The 14,417-nt window shown below is 42.0% G+C and overlaps 1 protein-coding gene across 1 annotated transcript in view; it reads right to left on the bottom strand.

Annotated features, from left to right (window-relative positions):
- ell (elongation factor RNA polymerase II) overlaps positions 1-14,417 on the bottom strand; it is a 38,639-nt gene extending 24,222 nt beyond the window's left edge. Inside the window, exon 1 of the mRNA XM_056415625.1 lies at positions 14,283-14,417. Within this exon, the coding sequence (XP_056271600.1) occupies positions 14,283-14,417 (135 nt within the window). The remainder of the gene's footprint in view (positions 1-14,282) is intronic.

Raw genomic sequence — 14,417 nt, 5'->3', positions numbered from 1 at the left:
TAGGAGCGTTTTCCAGTCAAAGCTTTGATATTACAAATTGCTCAATTCACATAGAGACCAATATCCCCTCATTTTAGTACTGTGTACTTGGAGGAAGTTTACTGTCAATAACAATGCTATTACATATCAAATCAAAAGGCACACTGGTTGACATCCATTCAAAAATACATTTATAACTAGGGATGGGCATCGAGAACCGGTTCTGTTTTAGAACCAGTGAACCGATTGTTTGGGATCGTTAGCCAAATTCTTTAACGGTTCTGCTAACGGTCCTCTGTGGCGTTGCGCATGCGCGAACTTTTTTAGTTTCTTCAGACTGCAGCAAACATGGCAACGAGGCAGAAGCGCTCTAAAGTCTGGCTCTATTTCACACGACAAAATGACAACTACGCCACTTGTAACGTGTGTCAAAAATCTATTTCGTCGAAGGGAGGAAATACAACTAATATGAAGAAGCATTTGAACACAGCGTGGAATTAAATGACAGGAATGTGTTCGATGCAGCAGCTCAGCTAACGTCGGCGCTTCATCTCTTTCTGTCCAAGGTAAACTCCTCCAAAGTGATCACAACCACTCACTGTGTGAAGCCATTTGCCTTTATTGTGTGGAGTCGATCAAGTTATCTTCTGTCCCTTCGTTTGAAGCAGACATTTGAGCTCCGGCATTGGTCTCCCATTATTTATCACTTCACGTTTGGATTGAAAGTTCAGTTTTGAGAAATGTTTGATCGTAACGGTATTAATTATTGGAGGGCGTGTGTTATCAGCAAACGTTCGCGTTATCGTGTTAACCCATTATTAAACTGAGCATATCGATTTTTAATCCATTATTAAATTTAGCATATAGCTACGCTAGCTTAGCTACAGAATCTTCCATTGTCACCCTACATTGAGGCGAGGTAGTGTTTGCCTCCCCTCTTAATGTGGCTTTATGTCAGCTCAGCAAATTCAGCGATTTTGTTAGTGCCATTTGTTTCATTGTGTAAACCAGCTTTCACTATATAAATAATCTCCATTGCCATCCCATTTAGCTGATGAGGTTCAGAGTCAGACCGGTTCAGAGGCTGGTAGTCTGTCTGGGTCACAGGCTACAGCACGTCTTGTACATCTCCTCATATCTTTGTGTTCATCCTCCAGCCCATCTGAGAGAGTGTTCTCCACGGCTGGAGACACAATAAGTCCTGAGAGATCGCGTATCCTCCCGGAGAAAGCAGACATGCTTATTTTTCTGCACAAGAATTGTTGATGATCCATACAATTGATGGTGCACACTTGGTATTTGCCACTGCTAGTTTCATTTTTGGCAGCTCAGTTCATATACCCTTTATAAAAAAGGAAGGAGCACTGTAATTTCTAGGAACATGTTTAAATTAAACAGAATACATTTTATTTAAGTTATGTAAGTTTTATTTTAAGTTCAAGAGTAATATCGTATAAATGTTTTTGCTTATTTAAAAAAAGTAAATGTGTATGTATACATACTGTGTGTGTGCAGCATTATATAAAAGAAAATTAATGTGAATAAACCCGTTTGTGCTCTTTTTTTCACCCCTTGCCCAAAAGAATCGATAAGAGAATCGAATCGATAAGCAGGAATCGATAAGGTATCGGAATCGTTAAAATCTTATCAATTCTCATCCCTATTTATAACAGATACAGGTTGAATTATTTATGAAAGAGTAAGGTTTACTTACAGTATATTTTGAATAATACTACCAAATAAGTAGACTATTTAAAAAAAGAAACTAAAATAGAAACTAAAAGCTGTAAAAGTAAAAAACATGAACTGCTTTTTATACTCTGGACGATAAGATAGCCGACTCCATTTAATAAATTACAATTGACAGATTAATGACCTCCTCCTGAAAGTTATGACAGCCGCAGGGAAAAGAGGAGGGGCTGAGCAGGGTTTCCAGACTCCGCTTTCGGGAGTGTTCAGCGTTTCAGTATCAGATCTCCTGTCCTGGGGGGTTCCCTGTGCTACCGGTTTATCATTCGACTTCTTTTAACTCCAGTCCAAGTTTCCAAGTAAATCAAAGGCAGAATCAGCTTGATTTCCCTCCAATAGATCCTACAGAGAGAAATACAGCAGCTGTACTTTTTTCCAAACCGAAGTTTTAAAATTGTTGCCGTACTAATGTGCTGACGCTCCGGAGAGAAAGCAGCGACAGCGAGCGCCACGCTCAGAAAGGAGCCAAGCCAAAACAATCCGTCTTTGCAAAGTCAACCTAACCTGTATATTCAAGAGTATTTGTGACACCAGAAGCTATTCTTAGGGATGACAAACTCGCAGCGCTGAATATCACTCGTTTTCTGAGTCGATGAACTGCGACCAACAAGAGAAAAGAATTGAGGACTGTGGAAAGTGATCAAGCGCATCAAAAAAAGCACATTTTTTAAAAACTGACTTTTTACAAAAGTGGGATTAAAATAGAGAAATAATAAAAAACACACAGTACATCATAAAAAAGTAGGCAATTAAGCAGAAATGAGACGCGTACAATTGTAGGACATTAAAACCAGATGTGAAAAAGTGTCTTTTAAGTGCTTTTTTTTAAGTAAGGGAAGAAAAGGGAGTAATTTTGATTTTCTTCCATGGTGCCGCTTTAGTCGATCAAATGTGATCAAGTGAGAGAGCTTTAAAAAAAGGGTCAAGGGAGGCCCGTTAGAGACCCAACAGGCTCTGCATTGCCGCTTGTCGTCAACCGCATTTGAGCCGATGAATCCGTTTGAGTGAGGCGACGTGGAGAGGCCATGCAAATCCATCACAAAGGCTGCAAGATTAATCACATTCACGGCCTCACAGCTGAGCTGGAAATGCCAGAATCTGAGTTACGATGAAGCCAATCCAGAGTTGTAGCATGTTTAATACCTTTTTACACACAAACACCCTGAGCCACACCGCTCTCGCTAATCACCATCCACCCACTGTTGCATGTAGACAAGTTTTAATTTGTATATAATATGGTTATTAACACAACTGTTCCGGCATTTTACAGACATTTACGTCCCCCTGGCTGTTCCTCTCGGATGGATTGCCATGACATTTGGTACGGACGGTCTCGTTCCCCTCCGTGTTTCCTGCCAATTACTACGGCAAATGTGAGCCCGCCAACACTCTGCACCAAGGTGAACGCGGCAGAATTTAAACCACTTTTTCCTGAGCGCTGATCACTGAGCCTATCCAGGAACACCAGACCTTTCATGGAGCCACACACACACACACTCCCTGGTCTAACACAGCACCAGTTTTAGCACTCCCCCCCCTCCTCTTCCCCCCGTCCCAGCACTGCTAACGTAGTGCTACCCTCAGCCTGTTCATTTGAATGGGCTGCTGACACGTCACTATTCTCTGGGACTCGAGCCCAGAATGTTCCACGGAGCCAACCTGAGGGACGGAGCCCTGGCATCGACGACAAGGCCGTGGCTGTTCCCACACACTGCCAAGCAGCAACAGAACGGGGGGGGGGGGGGGGATCAGCTGGACTTGCAGCCGAGCAGCCCGCGCTAAAACAGAACCGACGACAATGTCGCTCAAGTCGGTTTTCCGACTTCATTTCCTCGCAGGATTACCGCGTCAACGTAACCTACGCAGAAATCGACGACGCATTAGTATTCACAGCTTCGCACGAAACGCTCCTTTGTGCGCTTCACGGTCCAAACGTCAGCCACCGGAAATAATATTTAGCACGACGCCAAAAGTCGCAGTCGAGGTCCGAGACGCGACAACTCCTTTGCGTAGAACGATCCGAGTTCACCGTTGACCTTGAACACGGGAGTTGGTAACTTCCTCGAGAAGCCCTTTGTTCAGATCGTTTTGGCATAAGTCTTTCCATATATTCTTAATAGAGTTGAGAGGAAGCAAGTGAAGACTGCATTGAGCTCAACCTCTTTGGCCAACAGATGGAAGAGTTTTACGATCAAAACTAGCTTATGTTAATCAAGTTTTATAGGGTATAAAATCTGCAAGTTATGCGATAATCTCCCTGATACCCGACAGAAACCACGGCTGAGGCCCTCGACTGGCCCATTTACGATAAACTGCAAGGCCACGAGGGTATTTGTACAAGCGTGCTATGAATTCACTTTTTTAAAAACAAAACATACAAAGTTGGGAGTTTGTTTATGACAAGAACCAGAGTGCGATTCATACACAATGAACCAGCCTCTTATTACAGCCCAAACCAACACTAATATTATCTCACGCACACGTCTCTCAGGTTGCACTGTCAAAGGATTTCTTTGTTTTGGAGTCGATGCACACAGGAATAGCCATGTCTAAATCCCTGTGGGTATGGCTGGGGCACACAAATTGTCAGGTGTTAAGTTGCAACACTGTCGTACTGAAGAGACGCTCCACCTGTCTAGGATTTCAGAAGTGAAAAGAGCACTTTGTGCCACGCACTGTGTGTGGCTGAACTGGTACGAGGTGCCCCGTCTCTGAAGATGCAGTGAGCATGCCGAGTGTAAAAACACGATGGTCTACTCCTTTATAATACCTTTAAAAGAAGAGCATCAGAGGAGTGTTTGAAGCTACACATTAGCACATCGGCTTAATTGGATCTACTTATGGTGCATTTACTGGAACTTGCATTTAGGTTCAATTTGACCCCATTCAATGTTTCATGTTGGTGTTCTTTGGGGTCAATTTGACCCCAGACTGTTTTTCACTGTGTCAAACATATAGGAAATATCAACATTTAAATATTTAAAGGGCTATTTAGGTAGTCAAACAAACATAAAGTACCTCACACTTAAACTTTGGAAACAAGACTCTCTCTCTCACTAAAAAAAACCATGAAAAATCAACTGATCATCTGATCATCAACTTCTCAACGAATTGACACCGCCTTCTGACTTTGGCCTTCCTTGGGCCCTGGGGGCGTTGCCCTGGGTGCCCGCCGTTGCCCAGCTGCGCTGGTATGACGCGTGCAGCGCAGCCTAGCAGGCAGCCGGGTGGGACGAGAGATGACATCTACCCTATGAACTATGATTCTGCTTTGCTGTTTGTGTTGTTTTGGTTACGCTTTAAACCAAAATAGGAAAAACGTGAAAGCAAAGTAAAAGCCCCCTGCCCGGCGAAATCGATGGAAAATTGGAGGAATAGGAGGTGGAAGGTGACAGGTGGGTGTAATTATGCTGGCAGACCAAACAGACCCAATCCACAAATCTTATCTGCTTCCCTGCCTCTCAACCAACGGTGTGCCGCCAAGGCCACCAACAACAAAACAACAACTCCCTGAATGTGATGATGACTCTCTCTCATTCCTTCCCCCCACCACAGACACCTTGTGTTTTCTCCCAGGACCTTTCAAGGCTATCCATGGCAACGACCATCTCTGGGACTGAGAACTCTTGGGGGACGACATATACCAGAACACACACATTAAATAACTTCAATAATACTGATTGCATCCCCCCCCCATCCCCCGCCGCGCGCTTTTTTTACCCCCTGACGGACCGGGGGCTGGCTGCTGCTGCTGTGTTGGCCGGGACCGCTGCTGGCTGCTTGTCGTGGTTTTACCTTCTGCCCCAATGCTCTCCCTTCCTAAGGTAAAAAATGTGTAAATTGTATGTGTTTTTGTGTTTTTCACACTTCCACCCCCCTCGGGCATAGGCATAGGGGGGGGTTTTTTTTTTCCTTCTTCCTCATGTTATGCTGTAATCTTTCATCAATCAATATTAATTCTAATAATTTTCTGGAGGTTTTAATTGCTGGGGTCAAATTGACCCCGAGGGTAAAATATGTCAGTAAATATAAAGGTAACAGGAGGGTTAAACATTGAATGGGGTCAAATTGACCCTAAGGTAACAGGAAAGGGAGACATCATGGAGCGCAACATGAGATCCATTTCATTTTCAGATCAAGAGCTCAACTTTGAGTGAAGGTAGAATTATATTTTCCCTCGGATGCATCACTGCTGAACTTCTCTTCTACCTCTCACTTTAACCCAAAAAAATTAAAAGTTGACCGTTGGGTACTGCGTAATTTATAGACATTAAGCGGAAAGCTTCAGCATCACTTCCCCCCAAACTGGAAAAAAACAACTTCCTTTCAGATTTCACTAGAAATTCTTCGAAAAGCCGACTTCAAGTCATTTGGGGCCGAACGACAATTTAGGTGAAAGTGATGACTTGGCAGACATTCAAAGCAGAATAGAAAGGAGAGACATCACAAAGCAAAGAGCATGAGGGGGGTCAGCAATTTCAGTCATCTTAAAATTATAATGAACTTCTTACAATCTCAAACTTGACCTAAACTCACTGGTGTATTCTAGCCGCTCAATGCGACCTCACGGGGCTGACATTTTAAATAAGACAGATACTTAACAGAATTACTGAGAAGGCAATGTTTGTAAATTCACAGTACAAAAAGGCTAAAAAAGGGATTAAAAGAAGATTTATTTCTGTTTTAGGAGTCCAATTATGGAATAATGTTGAAATGGATGTAAGACTGGTGAACTCCTTTTTGGTCTTCAAGGGAATTATTTATAAAACAATTCTTGAGTTATAAATGTAATTAAAAACGTATTAATATGGAAGATGTATGTGGTAGTATATATAAATATATTATGTTTTTTATTGTCGTTTTATTTTCTTTTTATTTTATATTAATTTTCTTCTTTATTTTGATTTCAATTTAGGATAGGAATTTATAAGCATTTTTTGCTTCGACCTATACCTTTTCAGTCTTTCTCTTTTGTATATTATATAGGATAATATTGTATTGTATTCGATTGACTGAATAAAATACACAAACAAACAAGCATTTTTCTTCCAATTAAAATCAAGGACGGACAAATCCGCGCCTCTAGTCACCGTTCGGAAACTCGATGCTCCGCTGCTCCGTTTCAGCCGCGCAGGGCCGAAGAAAACGACAACAAAAAACACGCGAGCGGAGCTGAAAGTCGACAACGGCGTCGTCCTGTCGAGAGATGCGGCGACGGGGAGGGGAAAGAAAACGTCCACTAGCCTCTGCGCTAATTCACATCGCGTTAAATGCAGTGGGCGTTCAGGAAGTGGCCCGTCTTATATTACAGACGAGGGACGCAGCGGTACCACTTACATCGGACCAAGTAGAAGTACTTGCATTTGAGAACTTGCCGATGCCTAGGAGTACTTAATAATACCATTACGGTTCTACTGTCTTTGAAAAACATGTTTTATTCATCAGATGGTCCTCACTTTCTGACCAACAAATTAAATATACAACATGAAGCGGTTGCTTACATTTTAACACTCGACATGCTGTGTTCCCGATAAAGACGGATCACAGTATAAATAAGAAAGTTAATAATTAAACGTATAATCAGTTAGGAGAAATATATAAAAACAACAAAGCTGAGCAGAACAGTTTGTTATTGAAAGCACTTTCTAAATAAGGGACCAAGTTAAATGGGTAAATGTGTTCTTCTAGTTCCACTCAGAAACAGCTTATAACACGATTAAAGTTCTATAATATGTTGTGTAAACAAAACCAAAAAAGGTGCCATGATACATTTTCTGTACTTCTCCAGATACATGTTCACAAATCAATGAAACTGTGTGTTACAAATTATGATTACACCAAAAAGCCTCCGTCACATTTTAACGGACGTGAAAACATCGTTTTTTTGGAGTCTCATTTGTTGTTGTAAAACGAAAATCATTATTTAGAAAAAAGAAAAAAAAGAAAGCTTGCTTGCATAAAAAAGTGCTTCAAGTACATTGATTTTTATGACAAAGAGCGGCATAAAAGCCGAGCACACGAGACCATTTCATTACCGATGTTAGCACTGGCTTCAGGTGAAAACGGGCAATTAGGCTCCCTCGGTGAGTCAACGGCGTCTCTGGCTCATTACCCGAGTCCTACCTGAATATTTTAGTGCTGCGGGACTTTGACTTCTTAGCGGCTTGCCTTGCTTCCATCAAACTTTCCTACTAAATTATGCAACTCCTGATGGTTATATACTGTATATCTGTTTTTTATTTTATTTATAGGCATACGTTATGATGTCTCGTCTTGACACGAGACATTTTGTTCGCGGACGTGTGACTGCAAATATCAACACTTGGAGAGAGGAGAGATTGCATTTTGAGGAGGGAGAGAAATAGGAATCTCCCTTCATAATCACTCTTTAGAAATACAGAGGAGAGAGACTTCCTTCAAGGTTTGCCCTCATTCAAGTTTTCGGGAATTGACGCAGCACCCACTCGCATCAAGTCTGGGCATTTGCATGTTTTAGTTACCCTTCTTCCGAGTGATGGAACATCCTCAATGGCGATGAAGGCTATCTGCATACATGTGTTCTTCGAGTTCCACTCAAAATGTGAAACATTGTTCACAGAGCACCAATACTCAAAAAACCCACAGGCACAGATGCCTGTTTGTGAACCAAAGACCAACCACAGGGTTCTTACACATTTTGACCAGTGGATTTCCAGGACTTTAAACCAAATTTCCATGACCAAATTGAAATCTCGGTATAAACATGAAAACTGTAGAAGATGTTGCGTATCGAGAGCTATCGCCGGCTTTTATTTTGAGCGTCCTTCTTTAATTTTGACACAACGAATCAATGTAACCCCCTCCTGTAACCCCTTTAATTGTTTATTCAATGTTTAATGTATTAATGTCGTTTTTCTGACAAACAACAAAAAACAAATAAACACCTACAAACTTGAAACAAAATTAATTCTAATAATAATTTTCTTTTCTTTTAATTGTTGGCGCTAAATTGAATTGAAAAAAAAAAAAAAAAAAGTAGTAATAATATAAAGGTAACAGGAGGGTCAAACATTGAATCGGGTCAAATTGACCCTAAGGCAACAGGAGGGTAAAAAAAAAATTTAATTATTTCAAACTCTGTGTAAATGAACATGTGATTTTAACAAATTTCTATGACTTTTCCAAAACTTTTATGATTTAAGTTTTTTCCATGACTTTTCCAGGCCTGGAAATGACCATTTTAAAATTCCAGGACTTTTCCAGGTTTTCCATGACCGTACGAACCCCGATACAATATGTGCATAAACGTGTTCTTCCAGTTCCACTCAAAATGTGAAACATTGTTCACAGAGCACCAATACTCAAAAACACCCACAGGCACAGATGCCCGTTTGTGAACCAAAGACCAACCACTGCACTGAATGATCTATTGGAAAAGACACAGCAGGTCAGGGTTCAGGTTGACATGGTCCCTCGTCTCAACCCGGCCACAGGGCACACACACACCGTGACATTTAGAGTCATATTTGGCCTTAGTAGCAATGGTCATCTCTTGCAGTGTCCCGTGATCCGCTGAAACCGGGGAGTCAGCATTCCTGAAATAACCATAGCACGGGCTGACCAGCGTCAGGCAACTAAATCCCCTCCCGGTCTCCATTACTTCCCATACCGTTCCCATAGGGGCCGAGACAGGAGGGAGATTGCAGCCAAGCGCGAGAACAAAACTGACTTGGTGTAAACGGACCTCGGCGGTGGAGCGTATAGCGTATCCGGACACAAGGAAGAAACTGAGAATTGATCTTCCTCTGAACAAAAAAAACCTTCTTGCATCTGAATTTACTTTCACAATGCTGAGGATGTCGTCCACGTGACGGACTCAAACGGCCTATTCCACATAACAAGAGTTTATTGAGATCTATTTTGAGCAAATCAAAACAGAATTTTCCAAGGCACGGCATGTTAATTGTGTTTACCTGGTCTAGCGACGACAACAGGTATCGCTCGTCAGTCACCAGGCCTCAGGTTGGAATTTATTTTAATTAATTTAAGTCATTACTTTAATTCCAGTTATTAAAACATTCCATAGCCTGCTTTCTTGGACTGTATGTTTTTTTTTTATAGATTGGAATATTTTAGTTCAATACTTAGGCTTTTTAACTGTGGGATTCTATTCTGAAATACACAATAATAAATCAGAAATAGACATGAGTACGACTGAATCAAGCCGTTCAAACGCAGAGTTCTCCAACACTCGAGCCATCAGTACAGACGTTCATCTCCAACATCCAGCTTGATGACGTTCAAGTTGCTTTACTCATTTCCTTGCCGATGTCACAACCAGTAAAAGAGTCTCGGGGCTGCCAGTCCCACAGCGGGAGCTCCAGTTCACTCCGTCCTCAGACAAAGCAACAGAGGAACCAGCTGACAGTCACGTCTCATGCAGGAAGCCGTCAATACGCTGAACTATTGCGACTTCACGACGGCTGTTGCGCAACGTACCAACAGAAATACGATAAGAAATACTCGCAGACGTTCGCAAGACTCTTAGTGGCATAACATTGACGAGTGGACAGTTTAGCTAAATTAGCTTAGTCAAGCTAACATTTAGCAGTTAGTTTAGCATCATGTTCTCCGACGACGTAGAATAATGTCGTGACTTCACACGACACTATTAAGAGTTTAACTGTGGCAGCGGTATGTTCGATTGTCTAGGATTTATCAAAGTGATTTGGAGGTATACTGGCCTGGATTTGAGCTTACTTGTAAAGCAGAGTCGACACACTTCCAAGGAAATCGTCAACATGACATGCTTTTACTCATAATTACATCATTGACTACGTCACAACTTTTACATGGAAAGGTGTGCCGTGATGACGCTCTCTTCCTCTATCGAGTTCCCAGCACAATGCTAATGTTGTCTGCCAGCCACCGTTCAAACTAGAACGGGCACTCGGTAGAGCGCATACCTTCGCATATCACAAGATTGGGCATTGAATTATGAACATTTTATTAGTTGCATGCCAATTGGATAAAAATTGACCGCGCTATGGTAAAAAGAAGAGTTTGACCTTTCCTTGACCTTTGACCCGATTGATCCCAAACTCTAATCAAATGGTCCCCGGATAATAACCAATCATCCCACCAAATTTCATGCGATTCGGTTTAAATTTTTTTTTGTTATGCGAGGAACACGCATACAAATAAATAAATAAATGGCGATCAAAACATAACCTTCCGCATTTTCAATGCGAAGGTAATTATGAGGAAGGCGTAGGGGGCTCCGCATACCACATGAGACGGAGCTCAATATAAGCTTGGGTTCGGATTGGTTAATATAAGAGCGACAAGCAAACTAAACTCTCCACCAGAGCACAGGAGGTACTCATCCAAGTTGGTTTGAATTCGGAAGGCAACAGAACATTGCATAAAGCTTTGTTTCTTTTTATTCGGGTCAATATCCTTTTTACACAAAACAGACACACCAACACAAGCAAAACAATAGGCCCAAAGCCTTATGATTTATGTTTGTTATTTTATTTATTTTTCTTCCTTGTCCGATTATCCGTATAGTTGGTTGTTTTGTAATTTTTTATTTATTTGTTTTTGATTGTCTGGTGTAACTTGTAAAAACTTAAAATAAAAATGATTGAAAGAAAGAGGCCCAAAGCGTGCATCGATGTTGGCCTTTGGTTGTCATCTTTACATTTGAAAAAACATGACGATAAAAACACGCAGCGTTACGAACAGTCGCATGCGCGGCTGCCTGGGGGGACTGGTGTTTGTTTTGTAACATGATGTAACGCACATGCGGCACACCAGCGCATGAATACCGCGCGTCAGATGGACGGTTTTGATTTATGCGCGTCATCTGCGATCTTGTTAAGATACTGTGACGGGGCCGCAACAAAAGCCGTCAACAGTCGCACCGACGGCGCTTATGTGGCCGTGTGGTCCTCTGTGTCTGAAAACAAAAAAAACAAAAATTGTCGTTCCAATGCATAAAGCGAGCTAAATTAGAACCCGTCCAAAGCGGCAAATTTGAGATCCCATCCCCCAAGAACACTACAAACTAGAACGGGCACTCGGTAGAGCGCATACCTTCGCATATCACAAGATTGGGCATTGAATTATGAACATGTTGGCATTAGTTGCATGCCAATTGGATACAAATTGACCGTGCTATGGTAAAAAGAAGATTTTGACCTTTTCATGACTTTGACCCGATCGATCCCAAAATCTAATCAAATGGTCCCCGGATAATAACCAATCATCCCACCCACCAAATTTCATGTGATTCAAGAAGATGTTGACCTTTTCATGACCGTGACCTTGACCTTTGACCCAATCGATCCCAAAATATAATCAAACAGTCCCCGGATAATAACCAATCATCCCACCAAATTTAATGCGATTCGGTTCAATACCTTTTGAGTTATGCGAGTAACACGCATACAAATAAATAAATAAATACACGGCGATCAAAACATAACCTTGCGCATTTTCAATGCGAAGGTAATGAAGCGTCTGCAGAAAAACAGGCATTTCATTACTCAACATCTAAAATGTGGACAAACAGCAATTAATGGTTTTACCTGGTGATGGATACGGTGAGCAATCGTGGGTTGCAAGTCTGTACAAGAGGCACGTCTCAATAAAGGTGCATCTTAACTGCGAAACATGATTCCAACTTGCCTCTTTCATCATCCATGTATTAAAACAACCGCACCAATAAACACCCGGCAGAGAGAATTCAATTCCCGGAGCGTGCATTACGAAACATATCTCGAAGAGATAATTGTAAGAGAATGTGCATTTAACACGACTTTGTGGATGTTGAACAATGGTGCTAAAAAAAAAAATCAGGGCAGCATTCTACTTTCTCAAAAGAATGCCCTGCCAATATCAACTCCATAGAGCCCAAGGAATAGATCACACATGTACCATCATGCCTCCTCAGGAGAAATAGCAACTTATTCGGAATCGCAAGCACGAATGGGAGGCGGCGGTACGCATTCACCTGACACGGGCCTTGAAGCTGATAGATAGTTTAACTGCTTTGCATAAGAAATATCCAGCTTGTGAGGAAGGATACATTAATCAAGTTTGGGGGTAAAAGCCAACAAAGTGAACCGGCTATCCTGAATAATCAGCAAGTTGGATGCAGCAGCATGAATATCCCTAGGAGGATGCTTCACGTCAGACAAAAAACAAACAAAACAAATCTACTATTTTTAGCCGATACTTCAAAAAGCACAAAATGGTTGAGCGAAAACTACAATATAAACAAATACTGTTTTACTGCAACAACAAAAAACAACAATCTGCAATAACATGCATTCACTTAGATGCAAGAAAGGATTAGATCTCAAAAAGAAACATAAGCTACTTAAAAGTTACAGATTAAACGTATTTTGCCGGAGTAACACACATTATATCTTCTGTGTGTCCCACAGAACAACTAGTTTACCTGTCACAAGTTTATTGTTCAGACTTAAAAAAAAAAAAACAGCTGCAGTCACTTGAGGCTGGAGATAAGGCCCCTGTCCTCCTGGCCTGCCAGGTTTTCCCTGTCAAATATTTATAGAAGCTGAAACGTTAGATGGCCAAACATCAGACCTCCAGAAGCCAAGCAAGAAGCAGCAGCAGCCATTTAGGAGAGCAAACCTTGAAGTCAACCCTTCATTTGTATTTCATTTTAACTACTACTGTCAAGAAAATGTGTCGAATCCACTGTTCAGTAACTTTGACGCACTTCTAAAAAAAGCTGTCAAGTGAACGTGAGCCTTTAAATGGCAGTGAGGGGGAAGGAGATGGCCATTTTTCGCGTGAATACTGGGTACTTTTCCAAATTACTCACCATTTTGTCATTAGATACTCAAACAAGCCAACGCTAACTTTGAGTTAACAACCAGGAAAAAGAAACTCATTTTATAAGACAGGGCCTGTAGATATATATATGTCCAGTGGTAACGTTAGCTGTTACCAGTATGTGTGGACAGCTGCTAGTTTAGCTAGCAAGGTTTGCGAGATTTTTTTTCTTCCCTTTTTTTTGTTGACAGCTTAACAAACTTTCTGGAAACATCTGTTCACGCCGCAGAATGGCTCGGTGTTTCCAGTCGGATTTATTGTTGACATTCCGGTGAGGCAAGTTTCACAACGACACCCAGTTTAAATACCCAACAACAACAACAACAAAAAACACACAAAAAAACTGTCACAATTTCAACAACACAATGAAATAACTAAATGGGGTCTGAGGGCTCCAGTTAGTACCGAGCAGCGAGCTCCAGAAAATGACCGAGCAACGTTTTCGGTGTTCAACAGTCGGTTCTCCGGTGTAACTGTTCGGCTCCTTCACATCCAGCACCGGTCCGAGGGATTTCGAGAGCTAAACCAGACACTTAAAGAGGCAAACTAGCCCGCCTCGAGCTGCCTGTCGCGGCGGTGGATCGCAGCACGAAGACAGCGGCAGACGGAGTGAGGAGGACTGACCTCACTCGGTCTGTCACACAGCCGCCCCGGACCCACTTCCAAACGCAAACCCAAATGTCACGGTGTCGAAAACGGCCGTTTACCTTGCCGCTCTGGTAGCCTTCGAACGCTCGCAGTGCGCTGTCAGTGAGTTTGACGTGAAAGACGGAGACATTGCTGCCGTTGCTCACTCTTCCACAGGACAGTCCGTAGCACTGCTCCTCCTTCAGCGCCGCCAT

The sequence above is a fragment of the Pseudoliparis swirei genome, chromosome 5 (assembly GCF_029220125.1).
Source record: "Pseudoliparis swirei isolate HS2019 ecotype Mariana Trench chromosome 5, NWPU_hadal_v1, whole genome shotgun sequence".
NCBI lineage: Eukaryota > Metazoa > Chordata > Actinopteri > Perciformes > Liparidae > Pseudoliparis > Pseudoliparis swirei.
Note: the sequence above shows the minus strand (reverse complement) of the source record. Positions and strands in the feature narration are given on the sequence as shown.